Source organism: Mustela erminea, chromosome 5 (genome assembly GCF_009829155.1).
Source record: "Mustela erminea isolate mMusErm1 chromosome 5, mMusErm1.Pri, whole genome shotgun sequence".
In the NCBI taxonomy this organism is placed as follows: Eukaryota; Metazoa; Chordata; class Mammalia; order Carnivora; family Mustelidae; genus Mustela; species Mustela erminea.
The window spans coordinates 786,255-810,287 of record NC_045618.1 but is presented as its reverse complement, the minus strand read 5'-3'; the positions used below and the strand labels follow the sequence as shown (position 1 = coordinate 810,287).

General features: G+C 63.6%; 1 protein-coding gene across 3 annotated transcripts in view; it reads left to right on the top strand.

The window, feature by feature from the left end:
- The window catches only part of RASGRF1 (Ras protein specific guanine nucleotide releasing factor 1), an 88,422-nt gene that overhangs the window by 53,489 nt on the left and 10,900 nt on the right, over window positions 1-24,033 (top strand). For 2 of the 3 annotated variants that reach the window (XM_032341889.1, XM_032341892.1), the window contains 12 exons: window positions 1,052-1,134; window positions 7,361-7,609; window positions 8,271-8,327; window positions 10,248-10,621; window positions 11,686-11,811; window positions 13,012-13,182; window positions 13,422-13,528; window positions 13,937-14,049; window positions 15,435-15,495; window positions 18,461-18,564; window positions 20,141-20,225; window positions 23,161-23,358. In XM_032341889.1, coding sequence (XP_032197780.1) covers window positions 1,052-1,134; window positions 7,361-7,609; window positions 8,271-8,327; window positions 10,248-10,621; window positions 11,686-11,811; window positions 13,012-13,182; window positions 13,422-13,528; window positions 13,937-14,049; window positions 15,435-15,495; window positions 18,461-18,564; window positions 20,141-20,225; window positions 23,161-23,358 — 1,728 coding nt within the window. The remainder of the gene's footprint in view (window positions 1-1,051; window positions 1,135-7,360; window positions 7,610-8,270; window positions 8,328-10,247; window positions 10,622-11,685; window positions 11,812-13,011; window positions 13,183-13,421; window positions 13,529-13,936; window positions 14,050-15,434; window positions 15,496-18,460; window positions 18,565-20,140; window positions 20,226-23,160; window positions 23,359-24,033) is intronic. The other variant, XM_032341890.1, reaches the window with a different exon arrangement.

Below are 24,033 nucleotides of genomic sequence, written 5' to 3'. Positions count from 1 at the left end.
CAGGGGAGCATGCGCGGGTATCTGCCCCTTCTGTGTGCAAACACCTGTTCTCAGAGCTCCCAGTGTGCCCTGGAGAAAACCCCAAACCCCGAAACTAGGAAAGAGTGCCGAGGCCAGTGGGGGCCCCCGGTCCTCCCCTGGGGCCCCGATGTCTCCAGTGAGCCCTGTCCACAGCCAGACACCCTGCCTTCCGCTGCTGCAGTAGAACCAGGGCTGAAGGGAACCTCTGAGCCGTGGGCTGGAGACGCTGGGCTGGGAAGCGCAAGGAGCAGGAACCTCCCTCTGGCAGACCCCCTCCCAGAGAACGGGGGGCCTAGCCCTGTCGGGACGCTGGTCCCGCTGCTCCCGGCAGCCCGGGTGGGCCTCCCCCGCCTGGCCAGCTGCCCCGACACACGTGCCCTGGCAACGAGGAGATGCTGAGATGTGCCCGCGGCAGCGATGGGGGCAGGGCGGTGAGAGGGAAAGGGACCCCGGAGAGATGGACTTTCCGTTTGGGAGTACTTCTTACTCAAAGTGAAATGTGGATTTTGAGTTTCTCCGAGGCTGAGGGAAACGTGGGTTCCTGCTCCCCTAGTCCCAGCAGCCCGGCCTCTCCCAGACAGGGTTTCTGATGTGGAAACCGCCCGCAGCCCCAGATTGTGGCCATGAGGGGGCAGAGGACCCAGGGTGCGGGACCGTGGGCACGGGGTGTGGAGGCTGATGCCGGCCGTGGTGGCCTGACCTGGACCTTCACGCCAGACCCCAGAGGTCAGCCACCGAGCGGCCAGGTCGGGCGCCCCCGTTTGCCAACAACTCAGCAAGGTTGGCTTCATCCCTGCTTCGAGGTCAGGGATGGGAAGATCCAGGGAGGCGAGTCCCAAAAGGTCGCCGGGGTCGGAATTGGGCTCCGATGGGAGCGAAGGGAGGCTGTCGCTGACCAGCCCTTGCCGGACGATGCTCCGGTGCGAGAACCCCGCATCCAACTGGGCCCATGAGCCGCTCCCTGGGCGCAGCTGCTGTGGGGCCTGGGGCCATGGCCTCGGCTCTGAACCCGCCCCACCCCCACTTCCAGTGTGTGGACAATATCCGGTGCAACGGGCTGATGATGAATGCGTTCGAGGAGAACTCCAAGGTCACCGTGCCACAGATGATCAAGTAAGTGGTGGCCGACAGCCGGCGGGCTCCCGACCCAGAGGAGACCGTGGCCACAGCCACAGCCCTGTGGGCTTGCAACCTGGGGACGGCCATGGCCACAGCCACAGCCTGGTGCGCATGTGACCTGGGGACGGCCACGGCCACAGCCCGGTGCACGTGTGACCTGGGGACGGCCACGGCCACAGCCCGGTGCGCGTGTGACCTGGGGACGGCCACGGCCACAGCCCGGTGCGCGTGTGGCCTGGGGACGCCACGGCCACAGCCCGGTGCGCGTGTGACCTGGGGACGGCCACGGCCACAGCCCGGTGCGCGAGTGACCTGGGGACGGCCACGGCCACAGCCCGGTGCGCGAGTGACCTGGGGACGGCCACGGCCACAGCCCGGTGCGCGAGTGACCTGGGGAAGGCTACGGCCACAGCCCGGTGCGCGTGTGACCCGGCTACAGCAGGGCACGGGAGCCTCCAGTCACGGGTCTCGCAGACATAACGGCTGCACCTTCAGGCCTTGGAGGCGTCTGTTTGTTTTACTAACGCGCATTCAGACGCGGGCTCCGGCTTCATTTTTGTCGTTTCCAAATGTGGATTTGGGGGGTCGGCTGTCGGCTGTTTAAGTGGGGATAGGAGTGAAACGTGATGCATTTATTTGAATGACTATTTTTTTCCTCATCACAAAATGAGCGCATTTCAGAAACACAGGCTCAAGGACGGCGGCATCTGTCCGAGCGGCTGCAGGGGCGAGGCAGGGCGTCCGCTGAGCCCGTGGTCGGAGCTCCCCGGGACCCCCAGGCCCGCTGCTGGCCCGCGGTGCGCGCTCCCCGCCTCACCCTCCTTCCTGCCCCCGCGCGCTCCGCAGGTGATGGCGGACAGGTCCCTTGGTGTTTCCGAGCTCGGACCCCGCACTGTGAGTGGAAGAGGGTGATGCCTCCCCACCAGGAGGACATGCAGGAGGTCGCGTGTGTGGTTTTTGTTTCCCGCACAAAGAGCCAGCGTTCTGTGCCGTCCGGGGCGATGCCTCCCACGACCCGCTCGGGAAGGCGCACGGGGCAATGTCCGGCGTCACCCGGCGCGTCCTGACCTGCGTCCCCGAGGCGACCGTGCCGGGCTGAGCCCGGGCGGCGGGAGCGGGAACCCGGCTGAATTCTCTCGGCGGCCCCAGTGCCGCTGCAGGCGCCCGTGTCTCTCAGATGCAGCGAGGCCCAGGACCGATTTGTTCGAGCGGGAAAACAACAGCCACGTGTGGGATCACGGTTGAGTGTGAGCCGGGCGCCCCTCGTAGTCTGTCAGGACGCGTCATCCACGCGGCGAAAGGGAGCCAGGCATCCCCTGCGAAGGAAAAAGAGTGCGTTTTAAGCTATGATAGTGGCAGAGTGAAGGGAGTGTCACGGCACAGGGACCGCGCGAGGACCCACCAGCCGCAGGCTCAGGCAGCAGCAACGGAGCGCAGCGTCCTGGTCCCAGGAGCGCCGAGGGAGCAGAAGCCGTCAGGCGTGGTCTCCGCCCTCCCTGACCCTTTAGTAAGAGAAACGCTGTGGGTCTGAGCGGGTCCGGAGGTGAGAGGTGACGGCCCCTGACACAGTGGGACGGACGCCGCAGAGAGGACGCCAGAGCCAACTGTGAAGATAATGGCGGGGAAGGGCGCTCTGGGAGGAGGGAACAGCGTGAACGGAGGTGCAGAGGCAGGAAAGCACAAGTGTTGGGAATGATAATTAGCCCCGTGGGGCAGCAGGGCGGGCAGAGTGGACTGTCGCAGGGGGAGGTGACCGGTCTCCATGTCCACCGCCAGACCCGCCCACCCAGACAAAGGTCCCGGAACAGGAAGGCTCAGGGACCCCGGGAAGGAGCTGAGCCACAGCCCAGCGTGTCTGTTCTGAACACATGTGAGGAGCCGGGGCTGGAGTGGGCGTCACACTTGGTCACTCGGCATCCCTGGCCCCGGCAGCCTTCCCCACCCGTGCATGGCCTGCAGGGACCGGCGGGAGGCCTGACGGGGAGGAAAGCCCCTGGGCCGGCCGCACCCCTGCTGTCCCCACCAAGCTGTCCCGGCAGGTGTGTGGTCCCGGGATGGGTGTCGCAGGCCTGAGCACGGAGTGTCCCCGTGCCTCGCGCACGTTGCGTCCTGAGTGGCGCCCGCCGGGTCCTCCCGTCCGTGGGTTCGGCACTCGTACGCCCGCTGAGTTCGTGTGTCCGCGTGTCCCACATGCTGCCCCCTCGTCTGTCCTGCTCAGAGCTTCTCACTTTTCACAGCGCGCTTGGGATTTCTTACGGGATCCGCATCGTGAACGATGGGGTGGCGGGGCCGGGAGTCAGACGAGGGGAACGCGACGGCGAAGGGTTAGGGTGTCCGCCGGGTGCCACCCTGACAGAGCACATGGGCACCGAGGGCTTGGCTGGACGGCCAGTGGGCGGGGACCGTCCCTGCATCTGTGCCCACAAGCCTCTGCGTCCCCGGCGCAGCCCCCACATCAGACAGACTCGGGAGTGGCCCGATATGGGGTACGAAGCCCCACGCTGCCTCCAGGCACAGCGCGTCCGGCGCTCTGGCGTGTGGACACGGGTGGACACAGGCAAGAGGAGCGTCCAGCCACGCAGAGAGCTGAGGACCCTCGCTGCGCCTGCCTTGGGCCCCAGGGCACTACAGTGGCCCCAGCATGTGGCCTTGGGGACGGTGGTCCCGGGGTCGGTGGGGGAGCGCCCCCCCTGGAATCACAGCAGCTCAGCCACGCCCAGAGGCATCTCGCAACGGACGCCCCTGCAGCACAAGCCCCCGTCTTCCTGACGAGAGCCGCAGTCCAGCATGAGTTCCCACAGGGGACAGAGGCCCTGCGACCAACAGTGGCGGCCGGTTCAGAACGGAGGCGACGGGTGACGGGAGGTGTTTCCAGCCTTCTCTGTCCAGACGCAGAAGGGCCCGGACAGAAGGTGCTGGGAACAAACAGCACCAGAGGGGTCCAACGTGAGCCACGCAGTCCGGCACGGTCCCCGTGAGCATGCCGGGCCCGGACTGGACACGCTGCGGCCCAGGTGCAGAAGGTGTCCCCACTCCGGGGACAGACCGGACCGCCACGTGGCAGTCCCTGGGCCGCGGGCTGGACGCCGCCGACCGGGAGGGCCCCCTCCTGCAGACACGTCTCCTGCCCGGTTTTCTCTCTCGTCCCTTCCTCTGGAGACTCCCGGCACGGAGCTGGTCCCTCTCTGCGTCCCCCGTGGGGCTTACGCTTTCCCTCGCCGGCCTCACCCCGTTGCCGCTGCCTGTTGGAGCCGGGACACTTTCTTGGGCGTGTGTGGGACGTCCCTCCGCTGGCGTCCGAGCGCCCAGGCCTCTGGCTCCTTTGACACCACGATCTTGTCTCCGGCGTCCAGGAAACCTCCGTGATCTCAGATGATCCCGTGCTTTCCTGAGTCACGGCGGACCCAGAAGCCGAGGCCTTGTAAAGCGTCTGTGTCTTACGGCAGTTTCCCTGGAAGGGGTCGTCCTGTCTGTTTCTTCAGGAAGGGCCGTCTGGACGGCAGTGTCTGCCCAGGCTCTGTGGCCCTTTCCTCCTCCTGAGAAGGAGTCTCTGCTCGCTGATGGTTTCCTTGCCCAGGAATGGTTTGAATCCCAGGGATGTGTCCAGAGAGGGCCCTGGGGAGACAGCGCCGGCGCTCCTGGACGGGAGACCCCCCCAGGAGAACGCATGACCCCATTTACCACCCATGCCTGGTCCGGAGGCCACTCACTTTGTTCAGTGTTGGCTAAAGCCTTGTGAGGTAGACCTTCCTTCCTGTTTCCACGTCACAGACCAGGGAAGGGAGGTAAGTCTGGTATCCGATGACACACACGACACGGGGGACAGGTGTCCTTCCAAACCATATATTCTGACTCCAAGCCTCATGTCCTTCAGCAGACCACAGGTAGGACACCCGTTCTTGCCGTGACAACCTGTAGGAGCTGAATTCCTATGTCTTCGGGGCTTTTTCCCCGGAAGCTCATTTTGATAAGGTTTCCAGGCTTGTCCTTTATTTGTTCCTTCTGTGTCCGAGTCGCGTCCCAGCGGCACACGGGAGACGTCAGGCAGCCGCTGCCTGCGTAGGGAAGCACAGTGGCCCGTGTGCGCAGAGGAAGGGCAAAGGGGGCTCGAGGAAGGAGACCTGAGGCCCCAGGGGTGCAGAGCCTTCGCCGGGCGCCCGCTGGGAGTGGGCACCGTGTCCAACGCCGGGCTGCTGGCAGCCGCTGCACCAACACGGAGACCACGATTCCGAGATTCACAACGTCCAGAAGCGAGAGACCACAGCTACCAAGACAGGAGGGGACCGCCCTGTGAGACCGACAGAACGCCCCTCCCGGGGTGTCCCCACCAGCGGGGGCGCGCTGCGTACGGGACAGCGGTCAGAACTGCTAGCCATCACCACGCTGGGAGAGGCGCCTGAACTCAGGCTCCCTGCTGAGAGGCGTGCGGCCGTGCGAGCCCCGCCATGGGGTCATCAGACCTGTGAGGCCAGGGCAGCCGCCCCAGAACCTGTCCCAGAGGTCGGAGGCGCCCGCCACCAGCTCCAACACGGAAGGTCCCAGAAGAGCCAGGCTGCTCTGCTGGGATCCCACGCCATCCGGAAACCACTCTGGCCCAGGATGCAGGACTCAGGAAGGTCCAGGACCCCTGCCCAGCCCTGAGCGTCTTACTGTAGTCCCGTACCTGAGGTCCGGCGATATTCTGCTGGCTGAAGACTGACCTCCGTACTTTAATAGGCAGCTGGGGGACGTCAAGGTGGGCATGACCTCTGCGGAGGCCGGCAGGGTAAAGGGACAGAGCTGCTAGATAGGCCCCTCCTGCCCCTGCCCAGCCTGGGGGCCCCTCAGCAACGGCCGTGGCCGTCGGCTTTGTCCGGAGCTGAAGGGAGGGCAGCCGTGGGTGGCTGCGGGTGGAAAAATCACAGGGAAAGAAGGCAGGACGGTTGTCAGGAAACGTGAGAGCCCTGGGGACCTAACGCGGTGACATCCGTGTGTCGCGCTCGCTCATGCAGGCCTGATTCCTTGTATGGCTCTTTGCTTTGATTTGTGAGCTCATTTTCCAGAGGGATTTATCCGTGAAGGTCTTGCAGAGCCCGGCGGGGCGGTGCTCTGGCGGGCCCACAGCCTGGGACCACTCTTCATACCGGTTGGGGGTCCCTGATAACGACGTGGTACGTGGTCGTGTGCCCAAGCCATGGAGAGACAAAGGGCATGTTCTCAGGAGCGTCTGTGCCCCGTCCTCCCTTCCCTGGAGCCCGGGCTAACCCAGGACACTCCCCCTTCCCTCCCCCAGTGGGTCAAGTTTTCAGGGCCCCCGCCCAGGGCCTCAGCCGTCTGTAAGGTTCTCACCCCAACAAGACCCAGGCCTGGCCCTTCCCAGTGGAAACCCAAGGACTCCGTATGCGGCCGCTGTCCCAAGGACACATGAAGCATCCTCTGGTTTCCAGATTCCTCCAGGAATCTCCTTAGACCTTTCTGTTCCCACTTAGTTTTTCCTGAGATGGAACTCATGTAGCATAAAACTCGGTGTTTTTAAGTGTGCGGTTTGGGATTTTAGCGCATCACTATGTTGTGCGAACCTCACCGCCTCCTGATTGCAGAATGTCTCCGTTCACCCCCCAAACCCCCCTCTGCCCTCCCCCAACCCTCCGGCAGCCGGCCGCCTGCTCTCCGTGTCGGTGGACGGGGCTGTTGGGGACGCGTCGTAGAAAGGAAGTCCTAGGATGTGCGGACTTGGCTCCTGGATTCCCTCACTCGGCGTGTCCTGCAAACCCGCGATGTGGGGCCCTTCCCTGCACACGGCACCCGCTCCCGGCTGAGCCGTCCTCCACACATGGACACACCCCGCCAGGCTGCTCCGTGAGCTGCACGCGGACCCCGGGGTTGCCTCTCCCGTGCGGCGTTAAGAATAGCGGTGCTGCAAACGCTTGAGGACGGGTCGCCCTCCTCTTAGCCCAGCAACATGCCGTCTATGAGTCTGATAGGTTTTGTCCAGAATTTCTAGGCGGATATGGGGCTGTTGCTGGGAGCCAGACCCAGCGTCCCGGCATCCCGTTCCTGCCTAGGGCCACCCTCCCACCTTCCCCAGGTGCCCGAGCAGGCCGGCGGGCCTCTAGCAGGTGTCCGTGAGTCCGTCTGTCCGCCCGCCCGCGGCGGCCGTGCGTCGGGGAGGCAGCGGCGGCCGGAGCGTGGGCTCGCGGGCGCGGACCGCCGTCTCCCCGGGGCCCTGCCTCCCCCGCAGGTCGGACGCCTCCCTCTACTGCGACGACGTGGACATCCGCTTCAGCAAGACCATGAACTCCTGCAAAGTGCTGCAGATCCGCTACGCCAGCGTGGGGCGGCTGCTGGAGAGGCTGACCGACCTGCGCTTCCTGAGCATCGACTTCCTCAACACCTTCCTGCACTCCTACCGCGTCTTCACCACGGCCGTCGTGGTGCTGGACAAGCTCATCACCATCTACCGGAAGCCCATCAGCGCCATCCCCGCCAGGTGGGCAGGCCCCTCCCGCCGCCGGGCCCCGGGCCGTCCGGGCTGGGGGGGGAAGCCGAGCGCGGGGCTCAGGCTGAGGCTGCGACCTGAGTTGGTGGCGGGGGGGGATGCGAGCTCCCCGGAACCAGCCCACCCTCTGTGCAGGGGCAGGGAGGGCTGAGCGGCCCAGGCCCCACTGTCTTCCCCTCTGCCCAGGGGCTCTTGGGGTTGGGGGGGCGTCTCAAGGGTGCACGAGGCTCTCCCCACAGCACAGGGCTTCCCCGCCTTCCCATTTCAGAAAGAAAGGGATGGGGGATGGGTGGAAGGTCACAACGAGAGCCCGAGACCCTCAGCCCTTCTCTGCTGGGACCCCACCCTGCTGTGGAGAGAGGGGGAGCCCCTCGGGTGCACGTGGGCCGGTGCGGCCTCTGGGAGGCAGTCCGCCTTGACCTCGCGTCAAGACCCCCCCGTCCAGCCCCAGCGCCACAGCGCGGCCCTGCCACCGGGCCAGCCGGGACCCGGAGAGGCCGGGAGACTCGTCCCCAGGCCCCCAGGCGTCCGGGGCTGCGTGGGGGCCCGTCCATGAGTCGGTGGAGCGGGCGGCGGCGGTGGTCCTCATTCTCCTTTTCCTCCTGCCCTCCTGCTGCCCTGCTCCGTCCGCTGTTCATCCGCCCGCCCCCAGCTCTGGCCAAGCCTCGAGGGGCCCGGCGGGTCACCGCGAGCCCTGGGTCCCTGCCAGGTGAGAACTCGGACAGGCGCAGCCCACGTCACGGGGTCCGGGCTAGCCTGGCAGAGGCCTGGGGCAGCCCGGAGAGCCGGCCTGGGAGCCGCAGGGTCCGTCCAGCTGCCGGGCACCCAGCCTCTGAGCCCAGCAGGGGCCTCCAGCCCCGCCCCACCAACGAGTTACGCGGGCGAGAGCAGCACGGAGCGAGGCCGGGCAGGGAGTGACCACACGTGGGCCTGTAGCCCACAGAGACGCATGGGGAAGGGAGTTAGCCTGGGGACGGCGAGGCCACGTCGTGAGGGTTGCTCTGTGGTCGTCCGAGTTCAGAGACCCGATCCACCCCCGAGGGAGGTCGCTGCTCTGGGAGTGGGAGGGACCAGCAGGTGACTTCCTTTTCTGCCCAGGCCTGCGCGGTGGCCAGGCCAGCCCATCCCGAGCCTCAGAGCCCCACTGAATGCCCTCCACCCCCGGGGTGAGACTGGGGACAGAGCTGCTACGCCCCACCAGCTTCCCAGGCCACTGGGAAGCCAAGCTGGTCTCAAATGAGAGCCCAGGACGTGAGGAGGGGTCAGGAGGCCTGGAGGCTCTAACCACCCTTCTTCCCTACCCCCGTCTCTGCTGCCAAGCAGTCAGCCACCCAGTGTCCCCACCCCGATGCCCCAGCCCCCACCTGCCCACACTGGCTCCCCGTCTACCTGCTCTGACTGTATCCAGGCGGGGCCGATCTCATTTCTCTGCTCTGAACTTCTGGAACCTTCCCAACCCGAGAAAGCTGGACAGACCCCCCCGTGCAGGCTGGGTTCCCACGCGCAAACTAAGGAAACCCTTCCTGGGGGCGCAGGGGTCTGTCCCACGCAGAACACAGCACAGACACGTTGCACACATGTGAGTGATTGCATGTGTGACGACATGTGTGACGTATCTGCTTCCAGCCTGGCCCTGAGAGGTGGGCCCCTGCGTGCACAGGGAGGGGCCTGACCAGGACGGCCGGGCCACCCACTTTCCACTCCCTGCCCCAGGCCTGCCCCCACTCCCATCACTGAGCCTCGGCCTCCCCATCCGTAAACACGGTCAGGACCTGGGTAAGGGTGAGGTCAGAGCACGGGGACATCCATCAGGCCCCTGTGGACGGAGAGCCGGCATCCCTGCCCAGACCCAAGAGGGGACACTGGCAGGTGCAGACCTCTAGCCACGGGCCGTGTCATCACACTGTCCCCTGCCCCATGCCCCTCAAATGTATCTGGTCAGAGGACCGGCCCAACTGCCAGGGTCCCAAGAGCGTCATTTAAACTGGCTTCGCTTTTTGGGGCACGGAGCCAAAGGACAGAAGCAGCCAGCATGGGAAAGAGAAGGCTTTCCCTTGCAACAAGTAGCAAAACACCAGGGACGTTTCCAGAGCTGCATCCCCCAGAAACAATCTTGGGAGTTTTAGGTTAAGGGCACTTGCATGTAGAGGGAGGGGCTCGTGCGATCCAGAATTCAGCATGGAATTGGGGCAAAGCCGCCCTGAGCAGGCAGAGCGCAGGTCCCAGCTGAGCAAGGTCGCGAGGCTGGCGGGCCGGCATCCGTTGCCCGCGCCTCCCTTAATCCTGGGTGTGGGTGCTCAGCGGGCTTCACTCAGGAATGTGTCAGGTCAGTCTGCACTTCTGAAGGGGCGCTGGCGTATTGCCCCTGAAATAACCGGGCTGTGCGCACCTTCAGCTCCCTCGAGATCCCTCCGCCCTCAGGTCTGTCCTGCAATTTCAGCATCTCCCCGGTGGCTCTGCAAGGACGTGCTCAGGCGAGCGGTGCCGGGTGGGTGCAGACCCCGACGTGGCAGGAGCCCCTGTGTCCTGCTCCCCCTGGAGCCACCCCCGGAGACAGGGGGACCCCAGGCCTGAGAAGGCCACCAGACCCACGCTGACCCTTGGTCGCCGTCCCCCGTCCACCCTGCAGGTCACTGGAGCTCCTGTTCGCCAGTGGCCAGAGCAACAAGCTGCTGTACGGCGACCCCCCCAAGTCCCCGCGCGCCACACGCAAGTTCTCGTCGCCACCGCCCCTGTCCATCACCAAGACGTCGTCGCCGAGCCGCCGGCGGAAGCTGTCCCTGAACATCCCCATCATCACGGGTGGCAAGGCCCTGGACCTGGCCGCCCTCAGCTGCAGCTCCAACGGCTACACCAGCCTGTACTCGGCCGTGTCGCCCTTCAGCAAGGCCACGCTGGACACCAGCAAGCTCTACGTGTCCAGCAGCCTTGCCAACAAGATCCCGGACGAGGGCGACACAGCCGCTGAGAAGCCGGAAGAGCCCGTAGCTCTCAGCAAGCAGAGTGAGTGGATTCTGGAGGCGGGGGGGGGTGGGGCAGCGACCCCCAGACCCCCCGCCTTGCCCCCTCGTCCCCGGCCCCACCTCCCAGCCCTCGCCCAGCCCCCTCGCTCGGCCCCGCCCTACCCCCACAGCCCTGCCCCTGCGAAGTGATCTCACAAGGGGCTTCTCAGCCAGCAATAGAGGAGCCCCTGAACCCGACTGATTGTGCACAGATCGTGCGTGTGCATGTGCGTGCAGACGCTCGTTTCTAAAGAGAAGACCTGCCTGGGTCTCCAAATGGTTGTGTGTAATTTCACTCACTTTCCAGCTGGGGAAGCTGAGGACCAGATAGGTTAAGAGTCTTTGACCAAGATCTCACTTTTAACACAGTTCATCACTTTTCTCCAAAACATGTAAACCACGAGTGTGCTAAGCTTGGGGAGACTGTAAGTTGTTGCCGAAACCAGAACACGTGATCATGACAAGAAGTGCGGGAGCGCGGGCGCGGAGCAGGACTCCCTGGGCCACAGGGCCGATGGTCACCTGAGACGCTTCACACCCATGCACACACGCACAGGTGCACATACGGACACGTGCACACGCGCTCATCCCCAGACACGCGCTCACAGGCACACACACTGAGCAGACACGCAATACACACACGCGTGTGCACACAGGTACACACTCAGACACATGCGGGCACACCGACACACTCATGCACACATGTGGGGGCACAGGGCATGGCCCCTTGCTGCTCAGAGTGTGGTCTGTGACCGGCCTCGTGGGCTTCCCCCGGGGGCGTGTCAGCGCTGTGCAGCCCCTCCAGACCCCCGAGTCCGCACTCGCATCCCAACGAGTCCCCATCAGAGCCCGTGAGAGGCCGACCAGCCCGGGGAGAAAAGCGCCATCTTGGAGACTCCCCACCCCTACAGGCGCAGGAGGGACCCCACAGCCCCCTCCCCCAGAGCCATCCCGCCTCCTCTGGGGTGCAGATCCCGAACCGCTCTGTTCCGCTTCCGCCCGATAGAGGCCTGGACTTCCAGACGAGGGTCTGGCCACACGTGACATCATTTCTTCTCTCTCCAGCCTCGGAAGTCTCGGTGAGGGAAGAGTCCGACAATGACCAAAACCAGAGTGACGATGGGGACCCCGAGGCGTCACCGACCAAATCGCCCACGACGCCAAAGTCGGTCAAAAGCAAAAATTCCTCAGGTACAGCTCAGCCCCGGGACGTTACAGACAGATCCCGGGAGGACGTGCGGAAGGGGGGTGGGCAGCCAGGGGGAGGGGGCGGTCTTGCTAGTGCAGATGAGGGACAAGGGACCCCGCGTGCAGGGCCGCTGCCGAGCGTCACAGCCCACAGGGCGACGGCGGGGCTCGGGCCACTCCGCCCAGCACGGTCACCCAGACTCCAGACCAGACGACGTGGCCGACACCGGAGGGGCCAGCGGGGTGGGTGGGCTCATCCACGGGGCTCAGGGGTCAGGGGGTCCCAGTTCCCGACCAAGGTCCCCACGTGAGCCCTTGCTCGCCTCACATCTCAGGACGGCCCCTCCCGCCCTGGCCCACGGACCCCCTGCCGTCCAGGTTACCCAGGGAGACCCCGCAGGTCCCACGGCCACCCGGCCCTGGGCCCACAGCCATGGCTTCTCAGACTGACCACACTGCAGACATCAGAACGGAGTCTGGAGTGTTTGAAGGAAGCCACTCGCTTCCTGCAGCACCAATACCGCGAGCTCATCCTGACTGTGGCTTGCTGTCCAGAGACCCGAAGAGGACGGGCTGGGTTTCCAGAATCAGGGGCTGTGACTGCTACCGCTAAATACTAAGCGTTATTTGGCCCGAGCGTTTCACGGTGTGAGGCCGTGGACTTGCGGCCACGCCCTCTCCTCTAACGGGACACCCACTGCTCAGAGTGGGTGTTTCTGTCCCTACTGCGCACAGACGAGGGACTCAGGGTATCTGACACATGCGAGGCCACACAGCGAGCCAGGCCTCGCTCCGCCCCATCGTGCCCATGAGCCTGTCAGCCACTGGACAGGTTACGTGTTCATCCCAAATAGCCCAAGAGCGTAAGGAAGCTCATGATGCTGTCCCCAAGCAGCACGGGCCAGCCGGGCCCCAGGGGGTAAAGCAGAGCCGTGGACAGGGCGTGAGCTGGGGGCTTCCACAGACTGGCACGGCTCCATGGAGAAGGCAGAGGGAGGTGGGGGCTTTCCCTACCCCAAGACCGCCCTGGGGTGTCGCTTGTCTCCCATGGGATGTGAGCAGGGGAATGCCCCCCCCCCCCCGCCTGCTAAGCCCTGGGACCTGTGAGGACGGGCTGGCTGTCTTGGGGCTGCTCCGGTGTGGGGACCCCTGGTTCTCTGGCAGCCGAGGGAAGGCTGAGGGTCGGTTCCGTCCCCTCCACAGAGTTCCCCCTCTTCTCCTACAACAACGGTGTCGTCGTGACCTCGTGTCGGGAACTGGACAGTACGCGCAGCGCCCTGTCGGCGGCTTCTGCCTTTGCCATCGCCACGGCAGGAGCCAACGAGGGAGCCCCGAACAAGGAAAAGTACCGCAGGATGTCCCTGGCCAGCGCAGGTACATGGGAGGGGTCTGCTCCCTCTGCGGGCACATTCCGGCCGCAGCCCCAGACACCGCCCCCCCTCTGGGTGTTCAGGGTTTGCTGCCCCCAGTCTTGGCCAGCACTGACCCCCGACCCAAAGGCCCCACCTGCTGGCACCGCAGCGGCCTGGCTGACCCCGGCCCAGGGCTTGGATCCCAACGAGCACCGAGCCCCATTTCTTGTTCTCCTGTACCCTGTGTCCCCTGTGCCGCAGGGTTTCCCCCTGACCAGAGGAACGGGGACAAGGAGTTCGTGATCCGGCGAGCGGCCACCAACCGCGTCCTGAACGTGCTCCGCCACTGGGTCTCCAAACACTCTCAGGTGGGTGGGCACCCCCCGTGCTGGCCCCCGGGAGCCGCTGCCAGGACCGCGAGCAGGATGTCCTCGGGGCAGCGGGAGGGGGCCTAGGGGCTGCTCCGGTGCCTCCCCTGGGAGGGCACCAAGGACATTCCAGGGCCCTGAGGCCTGTGTCCACCCACCTCTCTGCAGAGGGAACCACGTACATCTGCACCCCCAAGGCCAGGACCCTGGGGCACAGCCAGCCAGGAGCTGACCCCTGGTCTTGCCCAGAGTTTTACACCTGAGGGTCTCTAGGCTCCCCTGGTGCCTGCCCACGCAGCCAGGGCAAAGGAAGACAAGACAGGCGGCCCCCCGCGTGTGGCGGGACCGGGGGCCAGCTCCGGGCAGCCCGAGCAATGGCCAGAGCCGCCGCCACGTCTCCCCCCACAGGACTTCGAGACCAACGACGAGCTCAGATGCAAGGTGGTCAGCTTCCTGGAGGAAGTCATGCACGACCCCGAGCTGCTGACCCAGGAGAGGAAGGCCGCAGCCAACATCATCAGGTCTGGGCAGCCCCAGCCCCCTGGGCATGGCTACTGTGTGGGGCCCAGCCCTGTCCCCACACTGCTGGCCAGGGTCAGGGAGCCAGGGGCTTCTCTCCAGGTGGGCTGGCCTCAAGCAGGTGTTCGGGTGTCGGGGGGGCCCTGAGCCACCGGAGGGCCGTGCGCCCCGTTTCTGCAGACGGGTCCCCGGCAGGCATCTGTATGTCCTTCCTCCGCTCGGACCTGGACCTCCCTGAGGCAGGAGCTGCGCCTGCCCCCACCGCACAGCCCCCAGCTCCTGTCTGGTCCCGGTGCCCTTGGTACAGCCGCCAGCCACCCAGGGCTGTTAAATCTTAATGGATTGAGAGTCCGGCTCCTCAGTCACAGAGGCCACGTGGCACCCCCGGCTGCATGTGACGCCCAGAGAGGAGCATGGGCGCCCCTGCCCAGAGCCGAGCAGCCGGTACCGGCTGGCTCTGTCTGCAGGCGTCGGGGGCGAGTGCGGGACTTAAACAGCTACACCGTCCACTTTGCCTGCCCGGGGCCAAGTGTCTCTCCCTCAGGAGGGCGCAGAGCCCCTGAGCCCACGGACGGAGGCTCGTCAGCTCGGGAGCTTGTCCCGGACGCTGCCTCCGCTGCCACGAAGAGAGCAGGCTGGCGTCGGGGGGCCCCGCGTGGAATGGCGCCCTCGCCACGGCCGGCAGTGGCACCCCGGGCCAGACGCTCTGTACACCGTCACCTGGCTGTCAGGTTCTCTGATAATGCCTTCGGCGGGGCGGACTCCTGTTTGTCCAAGCACCCACGGCCGCCTCATCCCCCAGAGGTCACCGTGCTGTCACAGTGTGGGCCACGCACTGTGGTCTGACTCCGGGTCCGTCCTCACGCCCCACCATGGCCCGCTGCCCACTCTGCACTCACCCGCCACCTCCTGCCCCCACACAGGGGCCACCTCTGGGCCTCCCGCTGGCTCTGTTCCTCCGTCTGGAAGGCTCTCCTGCCCACACCGCCCCCAGGCCTGGCGCCGCTTCCCCTCGTTCCTCCTGTCGTGTCACGGGCACTGGCCACAGGCCCAAGCCACGGGGGCTGACAGATCAGACATCAGCCCGCTCTTGGGCTCCTGGCCCTGGGGTGGCAGGGGCCAAGCGTGCACACAGCCTTCCTGACACCAGGACACTGGGGCTGAGGGGGCCCCAGGAGAGGCCTCACCCAGGCCGGAGGGGCAGGGAGCTGAATCCTGAAGGTCAGGCCATCAGGGAGACATCTGTGACCAACGGGCAGTGGGCTCCGGCTCGGGAAAGTGCAGAGCAGAGCCGGGCAGCCCGCAGGGACCTGCGTGGGGAGGGGTGACACCGAGGGGAGGCAGGGGAACCTGCTCACGGGGCTCCCCGTGCTGTCTCGTGCTTTAGGACTCTGACCCAGGAGGACCCGGGTGACAACCAGATCACGCTGGAGGAGATCACGCAGCTGGTGAGCCGCGCCCCACGCACCTCACAGCCCCTCCAGCACGGGTCCCCCGGGTGCGGCCAGAAGACAGTGCCGCTGACGCAGAGCAGCAGATACGTGTCCTCTGCCGGTTCTGCAGGCCGGGGGGTTGAAGTCAGGTGTCAGCAGAAGACGCTCCTGGGGCGGGGTGGGGGGGGGGGCTTCCTGCCTCTTCCAGCTTCCTGGAGCCCTGGGTGGCCCTCGGCGTGTGCCCCTGAACCTCTGCTCTCTGCCTCCTTGTTCCGGGCTATCCTTACCCCTGCGTCACGTGTCTCTCCCTGCGTCCAAGCTCCCTAAGCATGTCTCTCCCTAAGCATGTCTCTCCCTGCGTCCAAGCTCCCCCATCCCGGGGAGACACCGGGTCTGTTGGGACTGGGACCCACCCCAGTGACCTCCTCTTAACCAGGGCATACGTGCAAAGACCCTATTTCCAGATCAGGTGATGTTCCCAGACACCAGGGAGCAGGAATCAGCACCACTTTTTGGAGGGAGGGAACTCACCTCCGCCCCTCCCCACTCATCCTCGGCTCACCGCCCCCCTCCCCGCCCGAGCCCCGCCCCCACCGGCTGGTCTCTGCTCCACGGTCCCTGGAGGAGGCTAGGGGGTTCCGGCTTGGGGGGAGGGGGCTCCTGAGCGCTGATCCCCGGCCAGGCTCTCTTCAACGGAAGCCCATCTACACCTGCAGTCCCATCTACACAGGCAGTCCTGCGCTGGATGAAGCAGCAGGGTCAGGGGCGGTGACGGGCCCCACCTAGGGCCTCAGGGTCCAAGCCTGAGTCCCCACCTGGCTCGGTTCCAACTCCAGAGCAATAGCTCGTCCTGCACTCATGGTGCCTCATCCCCAAGAGTCGGAGCCACCGTCCACCTATGCGGGCGCCCCTGGGGAGCGCTACGCTTGCCTCGAGCCTTTTGAGCTCACAGCAGTGGGGAGCGCAGTGGAGAGGGTGGCGATGTGCTCCCGGGGCCCAGCAGGCCCGCGTCCTCCTCCAGGTCAGCCAGGTGGCCCCGGCATGCCGCCACAAGCCACCCCAGAGACCAGGGCCCCTGCCACCGTGGTGGCAAGGAAGCTGGAGGCCGACGGCCTCTGCCCGCCCCGCAGCCCCATGCTGGCTCACTTCCCGCACTGGCGGCCCGAGCTCTGGGCGCTGCCGTACCCAGGGTGAGGACAGAGGACTCCGGGTTCTGGGCACACTGCCCCCCTCCCCTCTCCTCCCAGCTCTCCGAGGCCTGGGCCCCCATGGGGAGCACCTGGGGTACCTCTGGCCTGCAGCGGGCCGACACCCTGCCCCCCCGCAGCTGGCACGGAGGCTGGGCCCCCGGGCAGGAAAGGTGTTGGTGCAAAGACACCACATGAACCCTTGGGGCAGGAGGTTGGCTGAGCCCTGGGAGTCTGGGCTCCTTCCCTGAGCGGTTCCCGGCAGGGACCAACCACAGTGCTGAGCCCTCGAGAGCATGAGAGCCCCTTGTTTCCGGGCAAACATCCTGAGACTCTTGCGGAACAAAGCACCGCTGAGCAGAGCCGCCCTCCAGCCCGGACTTGTTCCCGGAGCCCCGAGAGCGCGTGGGGGGCACACCTGTGTGCACAGGCCCCAGCGGCCTCACCAGAGAGCCTGAGGGCTGCTCACAGGGACACTCAGACGGGCCCCAAGGCAGGCGGGCAGGCTCTGCTTCCGCCTCTCCTCCGGGGTCACCTTGTCTCCCAGGTGACCCAGAGGGAGCAGGGCAAGCTCCTTGCCTTCTCTGTCTTAGCCTTCTTGTGGCTCACCCCCACGGGCCCTCAGGCCTCGCAGCTGTCCTGGGCCCCCCTTGGTGGCACCTGCTGTTCTTGTCCCCAAGTCACCACTTGTCACTCCCTGATGGTATCGTGCTCCCTGCTGTCAACATCCAGACCTCTGGTCTGGGGTCACCATGCCCAGGACTGTGTGGGAGCTCTTCTTCTGCTTCCCTGCGTGCTGTCCCTGCCCCATCCTGTGGCTGGAGCTCTCTGATGGCCAGGACTGTTTTCTGGTCCTTCTGCGTCCAGTGTCTAGCAGGGACCCTCAGTGGCCGTTTGCTGAGGGAGTGGGGGAGGGACGGAGGGAGGCAGACGGTCTAGGAGAGGGCTTGCCCCCTTGATAGGAGGTGGACCCTGTTCCCTTGTGAGCAGTGCAGGCTTGGGGGGGTTCAGCCCAGCCCCTGAGACCTCTGGGCAGGGAGGCTTGCCCTCTGTCCCATGTGGCCTAGCTAGAGGTTGGGGTGATTCGTGTTCCTGACCCCTCGCTCCTGGATACAGCCCCCCCCACCCCAGGGCCAGCCCTGAGGCTCCTTTGGCTCTCTCCTCCAGCCCCGTCTCGCCCCTCCCAGACACTACAGGGGGCCTCTGTGTCAAAGACACCAGCATTTCCACGTCCACCTTTGATCAAATCCCTGCCACCAGGACCTTGGTCCCCTGGCAAGTGTTTCCCAAGGCTTTCCCCTGGCCGGGGATGCCAGGCGGTGGATAGCCATAAAGGTTGTGCCCACGGTGGTCCTGGGGGCCAGAAACACGGGAACCCCACGACGAGGGCCAGCCAGCCACCTTCTGGGTGCCCCGGGAGGTCATCACCCCTATGAGCCCATACTGCTAATGGGGCTCCAAATGAGACATTCTGGAGCCAGCTATGGGTCCAGACAGAACCTGAGGGGAGGGACAGGTCATGGGGAGCCCGAACTCACAGCCGGGCTCCAGGCCCAGGCAGCCTGTGTCCTGCCGACTGACGTGGGCCAGTTACAGTCCTCCCGACGCCTCTGTGGTCTCGGTCCCGTCCGGGACAAGGTAGCCTCCTTGCGGCGGGAGTGCTGACTCACGGAGCACGGGCCGGCACACGCTCCTGCCGTGCTCTTCCCGCCCCCACCCAGGGCAAGGCCGAGATCGCACCAGAGAGGCAACGGGGAAGCAGGAGGTCCTGACTCAGTACTTGTTCCCCTCAGGCGGAAGGCGTCAAGGCAGAGCCCTTTGAAAACCACTCGGCCCTGGAGATCGCGGAGCAGCTCACCCTGCTGGATCACCTCGTCTTCAAGAAGATCCCCTATGAGTGAGTGGCCGTGGGTGCAGGCCCCCCCCTCCCAGCAGCTGGCTGCACGGACTCCCTGGGACCCACGCCTGGACGTCCTGAGCCACGTGCACCCACCACAAGGGATCAGAAGTGTGTGTGTCCACAGGGATGTGGGACAGGACTGTGCTCTCTTCCCTGGCCCCACGCTCTGCACACACGTGCGCATGCACACTCACGCTTTCCCAGAAGCTCTCCTTTTCCAGAGCTCTAAAAGAGGAGTGTGTGCGCCTGTTAGTGTGCACGCGCGCATGTGTGTGGGTATGCGTGAACGTGTGAGTGCGTGCACGCGTGTGTGAGTGTGCGCGTGGGTGTGGCTGCGTGGGTGTGCAAGGCACGAGTGTAGTTGTGCACTGTAAACGTGTGTGCGTGGGTGAGTGTGTGCACACCTGCTTGTGATTGTGCACACGTGTGCATGGGTATGACTATGTGGGTGTGTGAGCGCAAACACGTGAGTGGTTGTGCGCTGTGTACATGTGCGGGCGTGCAAGGGTACACATGTGTGCGTTGGTGTGTGAATGTGCATACATGAGTGTGCACACCTGTGCTTGGTTGCATGTGAGTGTGCACACACATGTGCCCCCAGAGCAGGGGGCGGGGCCAGCTCTGGATGTCGCAGGAGCCCAGAGGCCTGGCGTCCCCGCTGGGACTGTAGCCCGTCGCCCCAAGTGCCGCTGGTAACTGCACCACTTAGTGAACTCATGCCAGCCTCCCTCCGCGCACAGTGTGCCCGCGGCGTGCATTGACAGCGCCTTCGGCAAGTGCACGGAATTCCCTCGCGAGGCGTGAAGTCGCTACAGTTTTCACGTTTCCATCTAAAGCTGACGTAAACCGCCTTGTAAGGAAGCATTTCTCGGAGTTTCTGACAAGTGTCCGGGAATAGTCTCCCCACATTGGAACCTCGGGATCTGAGGCTCTGACGCATTCTAGGGTGTTTGGTCTCTGCTTCCGGAAACTTCCTCCGGCCGTCAGTGGCTGCATCTCGGGCAGCGGCGGGGTCCGCCGGCGAAGCCCAGTGGCTCTGGGGGGCTCCTCTGGGAGCAGAAGCAGAGAATTGCTCCCGTCCTGTCCACAGCATGCGACCGGGGCCCCTCACCATCCCTACCAAATGCAGAGCTACCCCAAGAGGCCCGGACTGTCTGTAGCCTTCCCACAGGGTCCTCCCAGGACTCACACTGGCCTGCAGGCTCCTTGCCCCGCCGCCCCTAGGCTGCAGACCGGCCTCTCTGCACAGTGAGTCTGAGGCAGGAGTGTTCCCCATCGGGCCCAAGCTCCCGGACAGGGCCCCCTGGACTTTGCCTCCATGGTAGATGCTGAGCCTTCCCACACGGGGCTCTGGCCTCGTCCTGCCAGCAGCCCCGGGGGGAAAGCGGCCACGTTCCCATTTCACAGATGAGGCTACTGAGGCCTTGAGCCAGGCCAAACCAAGCTAGACACCAGCGCAGCTTCCCTTCCTGTCTGGGGCTCTGCGGGAGGTTCCACCCCAAGGGTCAGAGCCCTCACAGCAAAGGGCTAAGTGGGACAGAGCTCATGGCGCGGGTGTCCTCGCTTCCCACAGGGAGTTCTTCGGACAGGGCTGGATGAAACTGGAGAAGAATGAAAGGACCCCCTATATCATGAAGACCACCAAGCATTTCAATGACGTGAGTACGGGGACCAGGGGCAGTGCCTGTGTCTCCCGGTTCTTCTTCACCAGGACCCTCGGGGAGCTGGGTGCACAGCAGACTCCCCACGAGGCATGGGACACCCAGGGTTTGTAGGCGTCATCATCTCACACCAACCCTTAGCCCGTGTGGTGGACACAAGCAGACCTAGGCTCTGAGGACGGATGCCTGCGGTCTCCTGCCGAGCGTCTGACAGGAGGCAGACGTGTCCCGGCGACTCCTCCACGGCCGCCCCGGCTCCAGCCCCACCCACACAGGGCCCCCGTCCGTGCAGCCCCGTACCAGCCCCGAGGGCACTCTGAGCAGTGTTGCGGCACCAGTGAAGGCCCCTGATGGCTGGAGGCAGGAGCGTGCACTCTGCTTGTCCTGACAGCTTGGCCGGGGCTCCCTGGCCAATGCCCGCACCGGGGAGGCTCCGTGGCCCCAGGAGGAAAGGTGGGCGACCCCCCCACTCTGCAGCTCGGGAGGGGAGCCCTGTAGGGAACCCAGCCACGGAGCAGGGGGCCCGTGTCCAAGTGGAGAGAGTAAGTGGAGCAGGTGGGCGGGTCCTCCCGCGCCCTCCCCACCACAGCTGTGCCCGGGACCCAGGGGAGCCAAGGGCCGGGACACAACATCCACGCTGGCTGCCTTTCTGGCTCATGCCGGCCACGGTGCCGCGGGCCCCATCATCACCGGCTTGTTTAAGCCTGTCTCGCTTGCTTTATGATGGGGTGACCGAGGCCTGAGGGGGTTAAGTTCCATCCCCGACATTACACGGTGGGACAGCCTGCTCTGAACCCACGGGGTCCACCTCTGAGGGCTGCCCGCGTCGCCACCTGGCATCTGGCCATGTCTCTTAAAACCCGTCCTTTCTGCCGACACGAACCGTGTGCCTCCCTGAGGAGACCATCACCACCTGCCGCTGTTTCTAGACCTTTCTCTGACCTTTGGCCTGTGATCTCTTTGCCTAGTTGAGTGTACCGACTGGGCTCTCCAGCATCAGGGCTAGAATGAGGGCAAGGGACGGAGGTGCCCGGGTGCACCCGCCCCCATGCCTGCGTCGCCCCTGCAGCCCGCGTGCACCCCTGCGGCCTCTTGGGACGGGCTGGGGTGCGGATGTTGTACTGATCTGGGTGGTGCTTCCAGATCGCCTCTCTGGCTTCCCTGCTTGGGTGACGGTGGTTTGTCGGCTGAAAGAAATTATTTTCCTGGTTTGCTAATGGTGTTTACCGCAGATAAACGATGAATTTTATCAGTGATGCTTTCCGCATCTGTTGAGTTGGGCGAACAGTCTACGCCCTTCAGTCTGCGGAGGCAGGAAGGCAGGTTTCTCTCCGGCAGTCACTAACAGTCGACCACCCCCACGTTCCAGGGACAAAGTAACATGGCCGTGGTGTGTTAAACGAACAGTGTGTGATTCTCCTTCTCGTGTTGCGCATCTCTGGTTTGGGTGTCGAGACTATACTGGGCTCATGGCATAAGTTAGAAGATCTTCTTTTTTCTCTATGTTCTGGGAGATTTCACTGAGCTACTCCTTCAAAAAAATTGTATAACGTATACGTAAAACTGGTTTTGGGTTCAGTGTCTGTGATTGGAGAGAAAAAAACCTTTATCTCTTCAACATACTTAAGAGTTATAATATACAGGGGCTCCTGGCTGGCTCAGTCATTAAGCCTCTGCCTTCAGCTCAGGTCATGATCCCAGGGTCCTGGGATCGAGCCCCGCATTGGGCTCCCTGCTTAGCAGGAAGCCTGCTTCCCCCTCTCCCACTCCCCCCTGCTTGTGTTCCCTCTCTCTCTCTGTCTCTCTCTGTCAAATAAACAAAATCTTTAAAAAGAAGAAGAAGAAGAAGAAGAAGCATTCTAACATATGTACTATTTTGCGTTATCATTCCTTCCTGATTCTCTTCAGCGGTTTCCGTTCTTAAATAGTTTTACAATCCATCCTTCTGATGTACCTCCTTCAGAAATTACTTTTCTTGAGATTTTATTTATTATTTGAGAGAGGGAAAGAGAGCACGAGATGGAGAAGCTCAGAGGGAGAAGCAGACTCCTCGCTGAGCAGAGAGCCCGATGCAGGACTCGATCCCAGGACCCTGGGATCATGACCTGAGCCGAAAGCAGAAACTTCTCCAACTGAGCCACCCAGGTGCCCAAAAATTATTTTGAGAAGAGTTCTTGGCAGTAAGGCCCTACAGTTTTTTATTCATCTGTAAACGTCCTTTTATTACCTTAATTCTTTTAATAAACAGTAGTCTTTTTCTTACCTTTTTTAAGTAATTAGAGATTCATAGGAAATTGCAAAGAATGCTTTGGACCAATGCTTCGGTCCCACGCCCCGGCTCCCTGACCGCCCCCAGCCCCACCCGCATTGGATTTGTGCCCGTGTGCTGGGGAATTTATATGTGAGACCAGGATGCCACAGAGTGAGGGTCCTCACCGAGCCCCAGTTGTATGATGGAGACTCTCGCAGAGCTGGGCTCTCCTGTCTTTTTCCAGGGGAACCGTGGACTTGCTTTGTCGGGTTCTCAGGAAACTCTCGTGGCTCATTTACTGGAGTGCATTAAAGTCACGTGTTAGTATGGAGTATTTATATTCCCATTTGGGAACTGGATCTTTTCCTTCATACTTCAAACCTTTAAAATCTTCGATAGTTTTTTCGTGTAGGATCTTCCAAGGTTCGCATCAGTTTAGGTTCTGAGGTAATTCACACGTTCCCTTTGGGATTGTGAAGGTCTTTGTCATGGTGTTTTCTAGTTGGCACGGCCAATACATAGAAAAACCTCCCATTTTGGTGTGTTGAGTCTTGAAGCAGCCGCCCTAGCGAGTTCCTGTTAGTTGTTCTGGTAATAACGTTTCAGCGCACTCTCAGGATTTGTCAGCCTTGCAATACTTATGCCTCTTGTTTTTTCTTGTCTTATTGCATGGGCTTAAAGATCAGTAACTTGATTGCTTCAGAAATCATCCGCAATGAGGACATCAACGCAAGAGTGAGCGCCATTGAGAAGTGGGTGGCCGTGGCCGACATCTGTCGCTGCTTGCACAACTACAATGCCGTGCTGGAGATCACCTCGTCCATGAACCGCAGCGCGATATTCCGGCTGAAAAAGACGTGGCTCAAAGTCTCCAAGCAGGTGCGGGCGGGAGGCAGGCACCGTGGCCGGCCTGGGGCTGGGCTGGGGCACTGGAGTGCTGACCTCTGGACATCCGTAGGTGGGCAAAGGACAGGGTGAGGGCCAACACTCCCAGCAGAACCTCTTTTCCTGTATCACCAGAACCAGGTATCTGGCCCACAAATGTGGCCCTGGGACCCACGGGACTTTATTGCCACTTAAACAATTAACACTGCAAAGCGGGACATGTAAGACAGTGACGACTGGTCCCCATGCTCTTCTCCTTGAGCTGGGACAAGAGTGGTGGCTTCATGTGGATGCTAGTCCAGATCTACAGGGCTGCCGAGACGGTGGCCAGGTGGTCCTGTAGGTTCCTTCCCGGGACTCGAGACTCACCAGCCCTTCTGGCCACCAGGGAGTCGGTGATCTTAAATGTGGGCTTGATCTTGATCCGTTCAGAGCACAATTCTGAAATGTGGCTTCTTCCTCGGGAATAAAGTTCCCTACACTGAGGTCTGGAGGGGACAGCTCTTCCAAGAGGATCACACGGAGGCCACCTCCTTGGTGCACATGGTGGGCTCCGGGCCCCAGCCCACACATGTGCAGGAGGTGGACAGGCTCAGCTGACGCACGGAACAAGCCTCTTCAGGCATGGATACCTTGGCAGCGGTGTCTGTTGCCCTGCTGCTGGCTGGG